The sequence below is a fragment of the Salmo trutta genome, unplaced genomic scaffold (assembly GCF_901001165.1).
Source record: "Salmo trutta unplaced genomic scaffold, fSalTru1.1, whole genome shotgun sequence".
NCBI classification, from domain to species: domain Eukaryota; kingdom Metazoa; phylum Chordata; class Actinopteri; order Salmoniformes; family Salmonidae; genus Salmo; species Salmo trutta.
Genome location: NW_021822856.1, coordinates 22871 through 42500, shown reverse-complemented (window position 1 = coordinate 42500; position 19630 = coordinate 22871). Strand labels below are relative to the sequence as shown.

The 19630-nt window shown below is 46.6% G+C and overlaps 1 protein-coding gene across 1 annotated transcript in view; it reads right to left on the bottom strand.

Moving 5' to 3' along the window:
• Positions 1–19429, bottom strand: part of LOC115185818 (condensin complex subunit 3) — a 41506-nt gene extending 22077 nt beyond the window's left edge. Inside the window, exons 1-9 of the mRNA XM_029745841.1 lie at positions 19384–19429; positions 18628–18745; positions 17555–17782; positions 12493–12721; positions 12204–12349; positions 10964–11048; positions 7805–7997; positions 6758–6907; positions 1325–1465 (exon numbers count right to left, since the gene is read on the bottom strand). Coding sequence (XP_029601701.1) covers positions 1325–1465; positions 6758–6907; positions 7805–7997; positions 10964–11048; positions 12204–12349; positions 12493–12721; positions 17555–17782; positions 18628–18745; positions 19384–19385 — 1292 coding nt within the window. The 5' untranslated portion in view covers positions 19386–19429. The remainder of the gene's footprint in view (positions 1–1324; positions 1466–6757; positions 6908–7804; positions 7998–10963; positions 11049–12203; positions 12350–12492; positions 12722–17554; positions 17783–18627; positions 18746–19383) is intronic.
• Between the last annotated feature and the right edge of the window lie 201 nt (positions 19430–19630).

Below are 19630 nucleotides of genomic sequence, written 5' to 3'. Positions count from 1 at the left end.
TGTGACTGGTTAGTGATATGTTACTAGGTGACGTGGTTAGTTGATATGTTACTAGGTGACGTGGTTAGTTGATATGTTACTAGGTGGACGTGGTTAGTTGATATGTTACTAGGTGATGTGGTTAGTGATATGTTACTAGGTGACGTGGTTAGTTGATATGTTACTAGGTGACGTGGTTAGTTGATATGTTACTAGGTGACGTGGTTAGTTGATATGTTACTAGGTGACGTGGTTAGTTGATATGTTACTAGGTGATGTGGTTAGTTGATATGTTACTAGGTGATGTGGTTAGTTGATATGTTACTAGGTGATGTGGTTAGTTGATATGTTACTAGGTGATGTGGTTAGTTGATATGTTACTAGGTGATGTGGTTAGTTGATATGTTACTAGGTGATGTGGTTAGTTGATATGTTACTAGGTGATGTGGTTAGTTGATATGTTACTAGGTGATGTGGTTAATTGATATGTTACTAGGTGATGTGGTTAGTTGATATGTTACTAGGTGATGTGGTTAGTTGATATGTTACTAGGTGATGTGGTTAGGTGATATGTTACTAGGTGATGTGGTTAGGTGATATGTTACTAGGTGATGTGGTTAGTTGATATGTTACTAGGTGATGTGGTTAGTTGATATGTTACTAGGTGATGTGGTTAGTTGATATGTTACTAGGTGATGTGGTTAGGTGATATGTTACTAGGTGATGTGGTTAGGTGATATGTTACTAGGTGATGTGGTTAGTTGATATGTTACTAGGTGATGTGGTTAGTTGATATGTTACTAGGTGATGTGGTTAGTTGATATGTTACTAGGTGATGTGGTTAGTTGATATGTTACTAGGTGATGTGGTTAGTTGATATGTTACTAGGTGATGTGGTTAGGTGATATGTTACTAGGTGATGTGGTTAGTTGATATGTTACTAGGTGATGTGGTCAGGTGATGTGGGTAAATATCCAGGCGTCTGTAATGTCGTCAGGCAGGAACTCAACCACTGATGGCTACATGACCTCCCTCAAACACCACCCATCACTTACTCCTCCCCCCCCACCTCTCACCCATCCCCTCCTCCCCCACCTCCCCCCACCACCTCTCCTCTCACCTTCCTCCCTCTTCATTGGTATCCAGACAGCCCGTGAGATGGATGAGTTGTTGAGAGATGAACTCTTTAGTCATCCCCTCCTCCTCCCATCCCCTCATCCCCTCCTCCCTCCTCTCACCCATCCCCTCCTCCTCCCATCCCCCCTCATCCCCTCCTCCTACCTTCCTCCCTCATCCCCTCCTCCTCCTCCCACCTCCCACCCACCCCACCCCCTCCTCCTCCTACCTTCCTCCCTCTTCATTGGTATCCAGACAGCCCGTGAGGTGGATGAGTTGTTGAGAGATGAACTCTTTAGTCATCACCAGCTCCAGCTGAGCAAAGTCTCCTTTCTGTTCTTCAGACAGCGCCGGGACGCACTTCACATACCTGGTATTACACAGTAATAATAGTTATAACACAGCAATAATGGTTATAACACTTCACATACCTGGTATTACACAGTAATAATAGTTATAACACTTCACATACCTGGTATTACACAGTAATAAGTTATAACACGTCATATACCTGGTATTACACAATAGTTACAACACTTCATATACCTGGTATTAAACATTAATAAGTTATAACACTTCATATACCTGGTATTACACATTAATAGTTACAACACTTCATAAACCTGGTATTACACAGTAATAATAGTTACACACTTCACACTCACTGTCATGTCATGAAAAATGAGTTGGCAAGAGAGTACAAACTGACTGGCACCCAGGCTACCTTTACATATCTACATGTTATAAACACTACATGACCAAAAGGTACGGGGACAACTGCTCATCCAACATCTCATTCCAAACGGGCGCTGATGTCGGGGCGACTAGGCCTTGGCTCGCAGGAGGCTTTGATGTTGGGGCGACTAGGCTCTGGCTCGCAGGAGGCTTTGATGTCGGGGCGACTAGGCCCTGGCTCGCAGGAGGCTTTGATGTCGGGGCGATTAGGCCCTGGCTCGCAGGAGGCTTTGATGTCGGGGCGACTAGGCCCTGGCTCGCAGGAGGCTTTGATGTCGGGGCGACTAGGCCCTGGCTCGCAGGAGGTTTTGATGTCGGGGCCCTGATGTTGGGCGATTAGGCCCTGGCTCGCAGGAGGCTTTGATGTTGGGGCGACTAGGCTCTGGCTCGCAGGAGGCTTTGATGTTGGGGCGACTAGGCCCTGGCTCGCAGGAGGCTTTGATGTTGGGGCGACTAGGCTCTGGCTCGCAGGAGGCTTTGATGTTGGGGCGACTAGGCCCTGGCTCGCAGGAGGCTTTGATGTTGGGGCGACTAGGCCCTGGCTCGCAGGAGGCTTTGATGTTGGGGCGACTAGGCCCCGGCTCGCAGGAGGCTTTGATGTTGGGGAGACTAGGCCCTGGCTCGCAGGAGGCTTTGATGTTGGGGCGACTAGGCCCTGGCTCGCAGGAGGCTTTGATGTTGGGGAGACTAGGCCCTGGCTCGCAGGAGGCTTTGATGTTGGGGAGACTAGGCCCTGGCTCGCAGGAGGCTTTGATGTTGGGGCGATTAGGCCCTGGCTCGCAGGAGGCTTTGATGTCGGGGCCCTGATGTCGGTGCCCTGATGTTGGGGCGATTAGGTCCTGGCTCGCAGGAGGCTTTCCAATTCATCCCAAAGGTGTTTGATGGGGTTGAGGTCAGGGCTCTGTGCAGTTAAGTTCTTCCACACCGATGTTTACAAACCATCTCTGTATGGGCCTCGATTTGTCCTCAGGGGCATTGTCATGCTGAAACAGGAAAGGGCCTTTCCCCCTAAACTGTTGCCACCGAGCACAGAATCCTCTAGAATGTCATCGTATGCTGTAGCGATAAGATTTCACTTCACTGGAACTAAGGGGCCCGAACCATGAAAAACCGCCCGAGACCATTATTCCTCCTCCACCAAACTTTACAGTTGGCACTATGCATTCGGGCAGGTAGCTTTCTCTCCTGGCATCCGCCAAACCCAGATTCGTCCAAGATGGTGAAGCGTGATTAAATCATTCCAGAGAACGTGTTTCCACGGCTCCAGAATCCAATGGCGCTTGGCGTTACACATGGTGATCTTAGGCTTGTGTGCGGCAGCTCGGCCACGGAAACCCGTTTCACGAAGCTCCCAACTAACAGTTCTTGTGCTGATGTTCCAAACAGCCTCTGGAAGCAACTCGGTAGTAAGTGTTGTAACCGAGGACAGACGATTTTTACGCGCTTCAGCACTCAATTGTTCCCGTTCTGTGAGCATGTGTGGCCTACCACCTCGCGGTTGAGCCGTTGTTGCTCCTAGATGTTTCCACTTCACAATAACAGCACTTACAGTTGACCGGGGGCAGCTCTAGCAGGGCAGAAAGTTGACGAAGTGACTTATTGGAAAAGTGGCATCCTATAAGTGTCACGTTGAAAGTCACTGAGCTCTTCAGTACGGGCCATTCTACTGCCAATGTTTGTCTATGGAGATTGCATGGCGGTGTGCTCGATTTTATACACCTGTTAGCAACGGGTGTGGTTGAAATAGCCAAATCCACCACTACATAGTTAAATATCAGTTATACATGGAATGTACAAAAAATACATCAGTTATAACATGGTAATAACACTACTACACTGCCTTCATATACCTGTTATAATATGTTAATGATGTAGGTATATATCAGTTATAACATGGTAATAACACTACTACACTGCCTTCATATACCTGTTATATGTTAATGTAGGTATATATCAGTTATAACATGTTAATAACACTACTACACTGCCTTCATATACCTGTTATAATATGTTAATGTAGGTATACATCAGTTATAACATGGTAATAACACTACTACACTGCCTTCATATACCTGTTATAATATGTTAATGTAGGTATACATCAGTTATAACATGTTAACACTAAACTACCTTCATATACCTGCTATAACATGTTAATGTAGGTATACATCAGTTATAACATGTTAACACTATTACACTGCCTTCATATACCTGTTATAACATGTTAATAATGTAGGTATACATCAGTTATAACATGTTAACACTATTACACTGCCTTCATATACCTGTTATAACATGTTAATAATGTAGGTATACATCAGTTATAACATGTTAACACTATTACACTGCCTTCATATACCTGTTATAACATGTTAATAATGTAGGTATACATCAGTTATAACATGGTAATAACACTACTACACTGCCTGGACAAACCTAGTAATAATGCTTCTCTGGTTTGCAGACAGCACTGGCAGGCCCTTCACATATCTAGAGAACAGACGGGAGACAATGGGACTGTATTCACAAACTGTTACAACTGAGCCTAACATCTCTATAGTCCACCTACACGCTTCCAGTCTACTGAGCCTAACATCTCTAGTCCACCTACACGCTTCCAGTCTACTGAGCTTAACATCTCTAGTCCACCTACACGCTTCCAGTCTACTGAGCCTAACATCTCTCTAGTCCACCTACACGCTTCCAGTCTACTGAGCCTAACATCTCTAGTCCACCTACACGCTTCCAGTCTACTGAGCCTAACATCTCTAGTCCACCTACACGTTTCCAGTCTACTGAGCCTAACATCTCTATAGTCCACCTACACGCTTCCAGTCTACTGAGCCTAACATCTCTAGTCCACCTACACGCTTCCAGTCTACTGAGCCTAACATCTCTAGTCCACCTACACGCTTCCAGTCTACTGAGCCTAACATCTCTAGTCCACCTACACGCTTCCAGTCTACTGAGCCTAACATCTCTAGTCCACCTACACGCTTCCAGTCTACTGAGCCTAACATCTCTCTAGTCCACCTACACGCTTCCAGTCTACTGAGCCTAACATCTCTAGTCCACCTACACGCTTCCAGTCTACTGAGCCTAACATCTCTAGTCCACCTACACGCTTCCAGTCTACTGAGCCTAACATCTCGCTAGTCCACCTACACGCTTCCAGTCTACTGAGCCTAACATCTCTATAGTCCACCTACACGCTTCCAGTCTACTGAGCCTAACATCTCTAGTCCACCTACACGCATCCAGTCTACTGAGCCTAACATCTCTAGTCCACCTACACGCTTCCAGTCTACTGAGCCTAACATCTCGCTAGTCCACCTACACGCTTCCAGTCTACTGAGCCTAACATCTCTAGTCCACCTACACGCTTCCAGTCTACTGAGCCTAACATCTCTATAGTCCACCTACACGCTTCCAGTCTACTGAGCCTAACATCTCTAGTCCACCTACACGCTTCCAGTCTACTGAGCCTAACATCTCTAGTCCACCTACACGCTTCCAGTCTACTGAGCCTAACATCTCTAGTCCACCTACACGCTTCCAGTCTACTGAGCCTAACATCTCTAGTCCACCTACACGCTTCCAGTCTACTGAGTCTAACATCTCTAGTCCACCTACACGCTTCCAGTCTACTGAGCCTAACATCTCTAGTCCACCTACACGCTTCCAGTCTACTGAGCCTAACATCTCTATAGTCCACCTACACGCTTCCAGTCTACTGAGCCTAACATCTCTATAGTCCACCTACACGCTTCCAGTCTACTGAGCCTAACATCTCTATAGTCCACCTACACGCTTCCAGTCTACTGAGCCTAACATCTCTAGTCCACCTACACGCTTCCAGTCTACTGAGCCTAACATCTCTAGTCCACCTACACGCTTCCAGTCTACTGAGCCTAACATCTCTAGTCCACCTACACGCTTCCAGTCTACTGAGCCTAACATCTCTAGTCCACCTACACGCTTCCAGTCTACTGAGCCTAACATCTATAGTCCACCTACACGCTTCCAGTCTACTGAGCCTAACATCGCTAGTCCACCTACACGCTTCCAGTCTACTGAGCCTAACATCTCTAGTCCACCTACACGCTTCCAGTCTACTGAGCCTAACATCTCTATAGTCCACCTACACGCTTCCAGTCTACTGAGCCTAACATCGCTAGTCCACCTACACGCTTCCAGTCTACTGAGCCTAACATCTCTATAGTCCACCTACACGCTTCCAGTCTACTGAGCCTAACATCTCTAGTCCACCTACACGCTTCCAGTCTACTGAGCCTAACATCTCTAGTCCACCTACACGCTTCCAGTCTACTGAGCCTAACATCGCTAGTCCACCTACACGCTTCCAGTCTACTGAGCCTAACATCTCTAGTCCACCTACACGCTTCCAGGGATGTAGTGGGGGTCTTACCCGTAGTCAGGGTGATGTATGGGATGTAGTGGGGGTCTTACCCGTAGTCAGGGTGATGTAGTGGGGGTCTTACCCGTAGTCAGGGTGATGTAGTGGGGGTCTTACCCGTAGTCAGGGTGATGTATGGGATGTAGTGGGGGTCTTACCCGTAGTCAGGGTGATGTATGGGATGTAGTGGGGGTCTTACCCGTAGTCAGGGTGATGTAGTGGGGGTCTTATCCGTAGTCAGGGTGATGTATGGGATGTAGTGGGGGTCTTACCCGTAGTCAGGGTGATGTATGGGATGTAGTGGGGGTCTTACCCGTAGTCAGGGTGATGTAGTGGGATGTAGTGGGGGTCTTACCCGTAGTCAGGGTGATGTATGGGATGTAGTGGGGGTCTTACCCGTAGTCAGGGTGATGTATGGGATGTAGTGGGGGTCTTACCCGTAGTCAGGGTGATGTAGTGGGGGTCTAACCCGTAGTCAGGGTGATGTATGGGATGTAGTGGGGGTCTTACCCGTAGAGGTATTCAGCGAAGACAGCAGCCTCTGGCAGCAGCTTCTCCAACATCTCCTCTCCTTCGTCCCCTTTAGTCTTAATGAACTCACACAGAGCTCTCCAGTACAACACACTCTCACAGGACAGAGACCCAGCCGGGACCAGTATCCTATAGAGACACAGTCAGTCAGAGACAGAGAGAGACAGAGAGAGACAGAGAGACACAGAGCTCTCCAGTACAACACACTCTCACAGGACAGAGACCCAGCCGGGACCAGCATCCTACAGAGACACAGTCAGTCAGAGACAGAGAGAGACAGAGCTCTCCAGTACAACACACTCTCACAGGACAGAGACCCAGCTGGGACCAGCATCCTACACAGAGACACAGTCAGTCAGTCAGTCAGTGAGTGAGCAGGGGGGGTGGTCAGTATTTGTGTGAGTGAGAGAGTGAGACAGAGAGACAGAGAGAGACAGACAGAGAGAGACAGACAGACAGACAGACAGAGACAGACAGACAGAGAGAGAGACAGACAGACAGAGAGAGAGAGAGACAGACAGAGAGAGAGAGAGACAAAGAGAGAGAGAGACAAAGAGAGAGAGAGAGACAAAGAGAGAGACAAAGAGAGAGACAGAGAGAGAGACAGAGAGAGAGCTGGGCGGTCAGTTAGTCAGTGTGTGTGAGAGTCAGCCAGACAGCAAGCGTGTGTGGTCAGTATTTGTGTGAGTGAGAGAGAAGGACGGTGTGTGTGTGTGTGTGTGTGTGTGTGTGTGTGTGTGTGTGTGTGTGTGTGTGTGTACCTGTTGTCCAGCTGAAGGCAGTGGTCCAGCAGCTTGTCCTGAGGTGTGTGTGTGAACAGAGCGGTCAGTGTGTGTGTGTGTGTGTGTGTGTGTGTGTACCTGTTGTCCAGCTGAAGGCAGTGGTCCAGCAGCTGGTCCTGAGGTGTGTGTGTGAACAGAGCGGTCAGTGTGTGTGTGTGTACCTGTTGTCCAGCTGAAGGCAGTGGTCCAGCAGCTGGTCCTGAGGTGTGTGTGTGAACAGAGCGGTCAGTGTGTGTGTGTGTACCTGTTGTCCAGCTGAAGGCAGTGGTCCAGCAGCTGGTCCTGAGGTGTGTGTGTGAACAGAGCGGTCAGTGTGTCCAGGGCGGTCTGAGAGCAGTTCTCTACATCCAGTTTGTGTAACAGCTCCAACACATCACCTTGGAGAAGATTCAGCCAGGCTGGGAGGAGACGGACCTGCACCACTTCCCTCACTGATTCTACAACACAGAGACACACACCAACATATTTATAGCAGGGGGGAGGGGTTGGGTTCAAGAGGGGGTCCCTCCCCCTACCTGTTTTTTATTTATTTAACCTTTATTTAACTAGGCAAGTCAGTTAAGAACAAATTGTTATTTACGATGACGGCCTACCCCCCTCCGGCCAAACCCGGACGACGCCGGGGCAATTGAGCGCCCCCCCCATGGGACTCCGAATCACGGCCGGATGTGATACAACCTGGATTCGAACCAGGGACTGTAGTGACACCTCTTGCACTGAGTACCTTAGACCGCTGCGCCACTCGGGAGCCCGTTTCTGGGGGGGTCTGAAGCTCAGTTCTCGTAACTTTTTAAAAAGGGACATTAAAATAAAATATAATTTTTAGCTGGTAAAATTATTTGTTAAAATGATTTTAACACATTGGACCATGCATATAGCCTATGCATGGTCCATATTATAAGGTACTGTATGCTATTAGCACTAAGCATTAGAATTATGACTTGTAGCATAGTGGCTATAAATAAATAGGCTGAAGCATTGGGTCCCCACAGCACGATGCTGCCACCACCATGCTTCACCGTAGGGGATGCTACCAGGTTTCCTCCAGACGTGACGCTTGGCATTCAGGCCAGAGTTCAATCTTGGTTTCATCAGACCAGAGAATCTTGTTTCTCATAGTCTGAGTCCTTTAGGTGCCTTTTGGCAAACTCCAAGCGGGCTGTCATGTGCCTTTTACTGAGGAGTGGCTTCTGTCTGGTCACTCTACCATGAAGGCCTGAATGGTGGGGTGCTACAGAGATGGTTGTCCTTCTGGAAGGTTCTCCCATCTCCACAGAGCTCTGTCAGAGTGACCATCAGGTTCTTGGTCACCTCCCTGACCAAGGCCCTTCTCCCCTGATTGCTCAGTTTGGCCGGGCGGCCAGCTCTAGGACGAGTCTTGGTGGTTCCAAACTTCTTCCATTTAAGAATGATGGAGGCCACTGTGTTCTTGGGGACCTTCAACGCTGCAGAAATGTTTTGGTACCCTTCCCCAGATCTGTGCCTCGACACAATCCTGTCTCGGGGCTCTACAGACAATTCCTTCGACCTCATGGCTTGGTTTTTGCTCTGACATGCACTGTCAACTGTGGGACCTTATATAGACAGGTGTGTGCCTTTCCAAATCATGTCCAATCAATTGAATTGACCACAGGTGGACTCCAATCAAGTTGTAGAAACATCTCAAGGATGATCAATGGAAACAGGAAGCACCTGAGTTCAATTTCAAGTCTCATAGCAAAGTGTCTGAATACTTATGTAAATAAGGTATTTCTTTTTTTATATAATTGTGAAAAAATGTCTAAACCTGTTTTTTGCTTTGTCATTATGAGGTACTCTATGTATTGATAAGAAAAAAATGTTTCAATCAATTTTAGAATAAGGCTGTAACGTAACAAAAACGGGGAAACGGTCAAGAGGTCTGAATACTTTCCGAAGGCACTGTATATATCTTGCGACTGCATGATTGAAAGACCGCTTGTGCCTGTCAATGCGAGCCGACGAGGTAAACAGATCGACGAGCCGACGAGGTAAACAGATCAACTAGCGACGAGGTAAACAGATCAACAAGCCGACGAGGTAAACAGATCAACTAGCGACGAGGTAAACAGATCAACGAGCCGACGAGGTAAACAGATCAACGAGGTAAACAGATCAACGAGCCGACGAGGTAAACAGATCGACAATGTAAACAGATCAACAAGCCGACAAGGTAAACAGATCAACAAGCCGACGATGTAAACAGATCAACAAGCCGACGAGGTAAACAGATCAACGAACCGACAAGGTAAACAGATCAACGAACCGACGAGGTAAACAGATCAACGAGCCGACGAGGTAAACAGATCAACAAGCCGACAAGGTAAACAGATCAACAAACCGACGAGGTAAACAGATCAACGAACCGACGAGGTAAACAGATCAACAAGCCGACAAGGTAAACAGATCAACAAACCGACGAGGTAAACAGATCAACGAACCGACGAGGTAAACAGATCAACAAGCCGACAAGGTAAACAGATCAACAAACCGACAAGGTAAACAGATCAACAAACCGACGAGGTAAACAGATCAACAAGCCGACGAGGTAAACAGATCAACGAACCGACGAGGTAAACAGATCAACGAGCCGACGAGGTAAACAGATCAACGAGCCGACGAGGTAAACAGATCAACTAGCGACGAGGTAAACAGATCAACAAGCCGACGAGGTAAACAGATCAACGAACCGACAAGGTAAACAGATCAACAAGCCGACGAGGTAAACAGATCAACGAACCGACGAGGGAAACAGATCATCTATTCTACGGGCTTGTCAAGTTGTTCTATTCATTAGTCCTTTAGTTTGCAGAGGAACAGTACATGGAACGTTCTAGCACCTTCAATGTGCGCCTCGGGAAGAAATATTATTTCATGGTCCATCATTTTTTTTTTGCGTGGACGCAATGATTTTGCTGCTGTGCAGCGCCACAGCCAAATGATTGCAGCGGAAACACTGACACACACACACACACACACACACACACACACACACACACACACACACACACACACACACACACACACAGAGTTGCAGCCCCCCCACCCAGAGTTGCAGCCCCCCCACACAGAGTTGCAGCCCCCCCCACACAGAGTTGCAGCCCCCCCCACACAGAGTTGCAGCCCCCCCCACACAGAGTTGCAGCCCCCCCCACACAGAGTTGCAGCCCCCCCCACACAGAGTTGCAGCCCCCCCCACACAGAGTTGCAGCCCCCCCACACAGAGTTGCAGCCCCCCCACACAGAGTTGCAGCCCCCCCCCACACACACACAGAGTTGCAGCCCCCCCCCCCCACACACACAGAGTTGCAGCCCCCCCCCCACACACACACACACACACACACACACACAGAGTTGCAGCCAGAGTGACAGTGTGTGTGTTTACCTGCGGTATCGTGGAGACCCTGCTGCAGCAGACTGACTCTCTGGGCGATACTCAGAGCTCTGATGTGGACCTTGTCTGCCAGAACCTGAAACACACACAGTCATTAACAACTTTACATTTAAACTGGGATCAGGTCTGTAAGGCCAGTTTAGTGTGTGTTTAAGCTGGGTTCAGGTCTCTAAGGCCAGTTTAGTGTGTGTTTTAGCTGGGTTCAGGTCTCTAAGGCCAGTTTAGTGTGTGTTTTAGCTGGGTTCAGGTCTGTAAGGCCAGTTTAGTGTGTGTTTTAGCTGGGTTCAGGTCTCTAAGACCAGTTTAGTGTGTGTTTTAGCTGGGTTCAGGTCTGTAAGGCCAGTTTAGTGTGTGTTTTAGCTGGGTTCAGGTCTGTAAAGCCAGTTTAGTGTGTGTTTAGCTGGGTTCAGGTCTCTAAGGCCAGTTTAGTGTGTGTTTTAGCTGGGTTCAGGTCTCTAAGGCCAGTTTAGTGTGTGTTTTAAACTGGGATCAGGTCTGTAAGGCCAGTTTAGTGTGTGTTTAGCTGGGTTCAGGTCTGTAAAGCCAGTTTAGTGTGTGTTTTAGCTGGGTTCAGTAAGGCCAGTTTAGTGTGTGTTTTAGCTGGGTTCAGGTCTGTAAGGCCAGTTTAGTGTGTGTTTAAGCTGGGTTCAGGTCTGTAAGGCCAGTTTAGTGTGTGTTTAGCTGGGTTCAGGTCTCTAAGGCCAGTTTAGTGTGTGTTTTAGCTGGGTTCAGGTCTGCAAGGCCAGTTTAGTGTGTGTTTTAGCTGGGTTCAGGTCTGTAAAGCCAGTTTAGTGTGTGTTTAGCTGGGTTCAGGTCTCTAAGGCCAGTTTAGTGTGTGTTTTAGCTGGGTTCAGGTCTGCAAGGCCAGTTTAGTGTGTGTTTTAGCTGGGTTCAGGTCTGTAAAGCCAGTTTAGTGTGTGTTTAGCTGGGTTCAGGTCTCTAAGGCCAGTTTAGTGTGTGTTTTAGCTGGGTTCAGGTCTATAAGGCCAGTTTAGTGTGTGTTTAAGCTGGGTTCAGGTCTCTAAGGCCAGTTTAGTGTGTGTTTAAGCTGGGTTCAGGTCTCTAAGGCCAGTTTAGTGTGTGTTTAAGCTGGGTTCAGGTCTCTAAGGCCAGTTTAGAGAGAGTGTGTGTTTAAGCTGGGTTCAGGTCTCTAAGGCCAGTTTAGTGTGTGTTTAAGCTGGGTTCAGGTCTCTAAGGCCAGTTTAGAGAGAGTGTGTGTGTGTGTGTGTACCTGGTAAGCCAGCTTGCGGACACTCTCCTTAACGTCCCTGGTGCGTTTCAGTATCTTGGGGAGGGTGAGAGAGGAAGGGGCGATGCAGGACAGAACGGCTCGACGAACCTCCGGGTTGGAATCATTCTCCAAGATCAACAGATAGGCTGGACGAGAGGAGAGAGAGAGAGTGTTGTGTGTGTGTGTGTGTGACCTGGACCTTTAATATTGATGGTTCTGTGGATTCTGTAGTCTAGTCGTAACCCAGAGAGGTCTGGATCCAGACAGTGTGAGGTAGTAACATCAGTACCATTCACAGTGGGACATTGTTGGTTCTGTGGTTCCTGTAGTCTAGCCATGGCCAGAGAGGCCTGGATCCTGACGTTGGGGAACTTGTCTGTGACTCTGACCAACATGGCCTGGTGGATACCGTCAAACAGGTCGTCGTCGATCTGGGCGTTCTCCGCCATGCCGCCTAGCAACTTGTTGATCAGCTGACACACACGGAACCTGACCGCGTGGCTGTTGGCCTTGTGGGACTGAGGGAGGGAGGGAGGGAGGGAGGGAGGGAGGGAGGGGGGAGAAAGACACTTGGGTTAGCAGCGAAGAAGAAGCATCAATACCTTGACTTACTGACATCGTAGATGTCCTGATCAGTCTGGTCCTGTTTTATATCAGATACTGTCTGGTCCTGTCAGGTCCTGTTTAATATCAGATACTGTCTGGTCCTGTCTGGTCCTGTTTTATATCAGATACTGTCTGGTCCTGTCTGGTCCTGTTTTATATCAGATACTGTCTGGTCCTGTTTTATATCAGATACTGTCTGGTCCTGTCTGGTCCTGTTTTATATCAGATACTGTCTGGTCCTGTTTTATATCAGATACTGTCTGGTCCTGTTTTATATCAGATACTGTCTGGTCCCGTTTTATATCAGATACTGTCTGGTCCTGTCTGGTCCTGTTTTATATCAGATACTGTCTGGTCCTGTTTTATATCAGATACTGTCTGGTCCTGTTTTATATCAGAAACTGTCTGGTCCTGTTTATATCAGATACTGTCTGGTCCTGTTTTATATCAGATACTGTCTGGTCCTGTCTGGTCCTGCTTTATATCAGATACTGTCTGGTCCTGTCTGGTCCTGCTTTATATCAGATACTGTCTGGTCCTGTTTTATATCAGATACTGTCTGGTCCTGTTTTATATCAGATACTGTCTGGTCCTGTTTTATATCAGAAACTGTCTGGTCCTGTCTGGTCCTGTTTATATCAGATACTGTCTGGTCCTGTTTTATATCAGATACTGTCTGGTCCTGTCTGGTCCTGTTTTATATCAGATACTGTCTGGTCCTGTTTTATATCAGATACTGTCTGGTCCTGTCTGGTCCTGTTTGATATCAGATACTGTCTGGTCCTGTCTGGTCCTGTTTTACATCAGATACTGTCTGGCCCTGTTTTATATCAGATACTGTCTGGTCCTGTTTTACATCAGATACTGTCTGGTCCTGTCTGGTCCTGTTTTATATCAGATACTGTCTGGTCCTGTCTGGTCCTGTTTTATATCAGATACTGTCTGGTCCTGTTTTATATCAGATACTGTCTGGTCCTGTTTTATATCAGATACTGTCTGGTCCCGTTTTATATCAGATACTGTCTGGTCCTGTTTTATATCAGATACTGTCTGGTCCTGTTTTATATCAGATACTGTCTGGTCCTGTCTGGTCCTGTTTATATCAGATACTGTCTGGTCCTGTCTGGTCCTGTTTTATATCAGATACTGTCTGGTCCTGTTTTATATCAGATACTGTCTGGTCCCGTTTTATATCAGATACTGTCTGGTCCTGTTTTATATCAGATACTGTCTGGTCCTGTTTTATATCAGATACTGTCTGGTCCCGTTTTATATCAGATACTGTCTGGTCCTGTTTTATATCAGATACTGTCTGGTCCTGTCTGGTCCTGTTTTATATCAGATACTGTCTGGTCCTGTCTGGTCCTGTTTTATATCAGATACTGTCTGGTCCTGTTTTATATCAGATACTGTCTGGTCCTGTCTGGTCCTGTTTTATATCAGATACTGTCTGGTCCTGTTTTATATCAGATACTGTCTGGTCCTGTCTGGTCCTGTTTTATATCAGATACTGTCTGGTCCTGTCTGGTCCTGTTTTATATCAGATACTGTCTGGTCCTGTCTGGTCCTGTTTTATATCAGATACTGTCTGGTCCTGTTTTATATCAGATACTGTCTGGTCCTGTCTGGTCCTGTTTTATATCAGATACTGTCTGGTCCTGTCTGGTCCTGTTTTATATCAGATACTGTCTGGTCCTGTTTTATATCAGATACTGTCTGGTCCTGTCTGGTCCTGTTTTATATCAGAAAGTGTGAGAGGCTGTCTGTGTCCCAAACGGCATCCTATCCACTAAAAAGGGTAAGTACTAACATATAGTCTTGAGCAGTATGCAGATAGTTCTACCGACCTTATGCCATCATGGGATATTCGCTAACACTGGCACTGAACACACCAATTTTCAATCCAAAGGTTAGCAATGCTAAAGAGAACATGTAAAATCCAATAGTGAATGCTAGCTAAATGCTAACGATTCTAAACAGTCTCTGACAAACTATTTGCCTGGACAGACATCCCAGCTCATAAAGTTATACAAATAACTCAAATTCTACTCAGTTTTCTGCACGTACAAAACAAATATTAAGACAGCAGGGATCTTTTCCAGGAGGGGACTCTCTTGCTGTTACCAAGACAAGCCGGATCACAAGAAGCTAACCAGCAAAGGCCTTTTACAGACTGGACATATTTTACCATTATCACGTCACACTGCGCGGATGTTACCTAAATAAATCTAGATATCAACCTGTCCAGAATGATCGATTTGCTTCAGTTCTGTCGTCACATTGCGCGATTGGCTTGCGAGGCTACATCAGCCGCGGTCCGTCTGACCTCAGCCGCCGCGGGCTGCGTCGACAGCGGCAGTCCGTCTGACCTCAGCCGCCGCGGGCTGCGTCGACAGCAGCCGTGTGTCTGACCTAAGTATGTGCCAGCGCCAACAGCACAAGCCCCTCTCTATGCTCATGCGCGACTTAGGGGAAAAACTGAAAGTATGTACCGTTTTCAAAACAAATAAACTTCATATGTCCAAACCCAGAATCAAATTGGCTTCCCCCAAAATAACATGGTCTCTGTGCTAAAAGATTTATTATGATTGGTGATTTTGTGCATTTATTAAAATCCCATCAGGTAAGACTGATTTGTCAAGATTATTAGGGAAATCGTTCTTCTTGCACAGCATGTAAACGTTTTAAAAATCAAACGATTATTTTAATCTGACTATTCCCAATAAATGGCATTACAGTTCCTGTACTGTCATAGGTATTGTTGTGTTCATACCGAAGTGTTCCTATTGGTCAGTCATCAGGATCGGCTCGTAATACCAGCCACGCTACACAAATCAAAGCAAAACAAATCTGACACTGACAGAACTTTTGTCGGAGCCTACGACCACATGTAGTGGTACTGAACCAGCAGCCCTGGACCCTGTCTCACTGAACGAGGAGCCAAGACGTAGTGGTACTGAACCAGCAGACCTGGACCCTGTCTCACTGAACGAGGAGCCAAGACGTAGTGGTACTGAACCAGCAGACCTGGACCCTGTCTCACTGAACGAGGAGCCAAGACGTAGTGGTACTGAACCAGCAGACCTGGACCGTCTCACTGAACGAGGAGCCAAGACGTAGTGGTACTGAACCAGCAGACCTAGACCCTGTCTCACTGAACCAGCAGACCTGGACCCTGTCTCACTGAACCAGCCAAGACGTAGTGGTACTGAACCAGCAGACCTAGACCCTGTCTCACTGAACGAGGAGCCAAGATGTAGTGGTACTGAACCAGCAGACCTGGACCCTGTCTCACTGAACGAGGAGCCAAGACGTAGTGGTACTGAACCAGCAGACCTGGACCCTGTCTCACTGAGCGAGGAGCCAAGACGTAGTGGTACTGAACCAGCAGACCTGGACCCTGTCTCACTGAACGAGGAGCCAAGACGTAGTGGTACTGAACCAGCAGACCTGGACCCTGTCTCACTGAACCAGCAGACCTGGACCCTGTCTCACTGTACCAGCCAAGACGTAGTGGTACTGAACCAGCAGACCTGGACCCTGTCTCACTGAACCAGCAGACCTGGACCCTGTCACACTGAACCAGCAGACCTGGACCCTGTCACACTGAACGAGGAGCCAAGACGTAGTGGTACTGAACCAGCAGACCTGGACCCTGTCTCACTGAACCAGCAGACCTGGACCCTGTCACACTGAACCAGCAGACCTGGACCCTGTCACACTGAACCAGCAGACCTGGACCCTGTCACACTGAACCAGCAGACCTGGACCCTGTCACACTGAACCAGCAGACCTGGACCCTGTCTCACTGAACCAGCAGACCTGGACCCTGTCTCACTGAACGAGGAGCCAAGACATAGTGGTACTGAACCAGCAGACCTAGACCCTGTCTCACTGAACAAGCAGACCTGGACCCTGTCTCACTGAACGAGGAGCCAAGACATAGTGGTACTGAACCAGCAGACCTGGACCCTGTCTCACTGAACCAGCAGACCTGGACCCTGTCTCACTGAACCAGCAGACCTGGACCCTGTCTCACTGAACCAGCCAAGATGTAGTGGTACTGAACCAGCAGACCTGGACCCTGTCTCACTGAACCAGCAGCCCTGGACCCTGTCTCACTGAACGAGGAGCCAAGACCGCCCAGACAATCATTTATGACTTATGAATTTGCTCGTCACTTGGAATTTCTGTCTGGGATGGCAAAATCGTGGCATAAGACGGCTAAAAATCATACAGTCTGTGGGTGGGGGGGGTTTAGCTAGTTTACTAGCTACTAAGTTAGCAAAACAGACGCACAACTCTAGAGCATTTAGCACACGTTAGACAATATTTAGCTAGTAAACATTTAGTTGTGAATTCCATACTGTAGCCACCTTTCCACGTGCTAAACAACAGTGACTCACAAGGCTCAGGTCTCTTCCTCATCGTGTGCTTGTAAACAAGCAGGTGACTGAGGACTACAGCTTCATAATGAAAACGTTACGGTGACAGGTGAAATGAACAATGGGATCTGTATATCTCTATATCTCCTAAACGTATTTCACAAAGTCAACTGTAGATATTTACTTTAAAAAAAAAAGTACCTACAAAATATTCAAATGTATAAAGATTTTTTTTCAATTGTTTTAACGGTATTGAAAAACCAGGTATACGTTATACCGCCCTAGCCTACTACCATTGGGCCCTGGTTAAAAGCAATGCAGTACATATGAGATAGTTTGGGACACGCAGAGTTGTAGTACCTCCAACAGGAAGTTGAACATATAACTGAGGAAGGGGTTCTCGTCCTCTTCTTCTTCATCCTCCTCCTCTTCCTCCTCTCCTCCCTCGGTGGAAGACGTATGGAAGCTGGTGGAGAATTTGGAGACGAACTCTATAACGTTTTCCACAGCCGGTTCTCTCTTGTACACGATCATGGCATGTTTCAGGTACTGGACAAACTCCTCGTGGAATAATGTCTTGTCGTCCAACTAGAGACAGGACAGACGGGCAACACAGGAAACAGGTTGGGTAAGGATGGTTGTTCTATTACTGGTAACAGAAAGAGGATTAACAGAAACAGTGGTATAAACATGTGTGTGTCACTGTGTCCACCTTGTTGAACAGTACGTGTGTGTGTGTGTGTGTGTGTGTGTGTGTGTGTGTGGATAGGAAGTTTTTCTGAGCCACAACTCTTCTACATCTGCATTGCTTGCTATTTGTAGTTTTAGGCTGGGTTTTCTGTATAGCACTTTAACATGGGCTGATGTAAAAAGGGATTTATAAATACATTTGATTGATTGTGTGTGTTTATAGGCGTGTGTTTATATACATTTAACATTTACATTTAAGTCATTTAGCAGACGCCCTTATCCAGAGCGACTTACGTGTGTTTGTGTGTGTTTATAGGCGTGTGTGTTTGTGTGTGTTTATAGACGTGTGTGTTTATATGGTATGTGTGTGTGTGTGTTTATAGGTGTGTGTGTTTATATGGTGTTTGTGTGTGTTTATATGGTATGTGTGTGTGTTTATATGGTATGTGTGTGTGTGTGTTTATAGGTGTTTGTGTGTGTTTATATGGTATGTGTTTATATGGTATGTGTGTGTGTGTGTTTGTAGGTGTGTGTGTGTGTTTATAGGTGTGTGTGTTTGTAGGTGTGTGTGTGTGTTTATATGGTATGTGTTTATATGGTATGTGTTTGTGTGTGTTTATAGGTGTGTGTTTGTGTGTGTTTATATGGTATGTGTTTATATGGTATGTGTTTGTGTGTGTTTATAGGTGTGTTTGTGTGTGTTTATATGGTATGTGTTTGTGTGTGTTTATAGACGTGTGTACCTTGTTGTACGTGTTCTTGAGACTCGCCACCAGTTTAGCCTTGTTGTTATGTCCTTTCTGAGCCCGCTGAAACGCCTCTTTTATCGCCAACTCACTTTCCCCAGTCATGTTTTCTCTCCTGAAGAAAGAAAAACGTTCATTCAAACAAACACAGGTATAAACTACACTAGCTGGCTAGTTAGCACACACAAAAAAGACAATAAGCCTAGCTAACCTATTCTACAATGAAGGGAAGCAGTCAATGTATGTGACTGGAAAATTGGGTTAAACAGCCAACAATAAGCAGTACTGTTTGTGGCTATTCGACGTTTAATTTAGCTACCTAGTATTTAGCTACCATAGACAACGTCTTAGCAGCAGGCAGCTGTAACGTTAGCAGTTACAGTATTAACGACGTTGGCTATCTAACTCTAGTTTTAGTTAGCGAAACTTATTTCAAATAACCCATTTCACTATTCCAGAAGTATATCTCACCCGTACTCTTCGGCTTGAATAGCTATCTCACATAAAGTCCTCTATTATCCAATAATTAACCGTTTTAAAAGCTAAAACAAAATAGCTAACTAGCTAGCTAGCTAACGTTTCTCTCCAACAAGCTCCCAACGGACACTCAAGGCAGGGGGGGAAAAACAACGTCTCAAAAGTACCAAAGAGGTTTGGGGGAAATTATATGTTTCACACCAAATAAGTAATATTGACAATATCGTTTATTTTTCGTAAATAAATAATATATATATATATATAACATAAAAATACATTGCGATTGTCCGTTTGTTCTTACGTGCTGTTGACAACTCTGAGCTGCTTGTCGTTTTCTGCCGCCTGTTTTCAAACAATTTTACTGCCAGTCTCGCGAGAGATTTGTGTTGATGACGTCATTTCCTGTTTCTTTTTTGTGTTGTATTTTAATTTCACCTTTATTTTTATTTAATAACCAGGTAAACTAGTTGAGAATAAATTCTCATTTACAACTGCGACCTGGCCAAGATAAAGCAAAACAGTG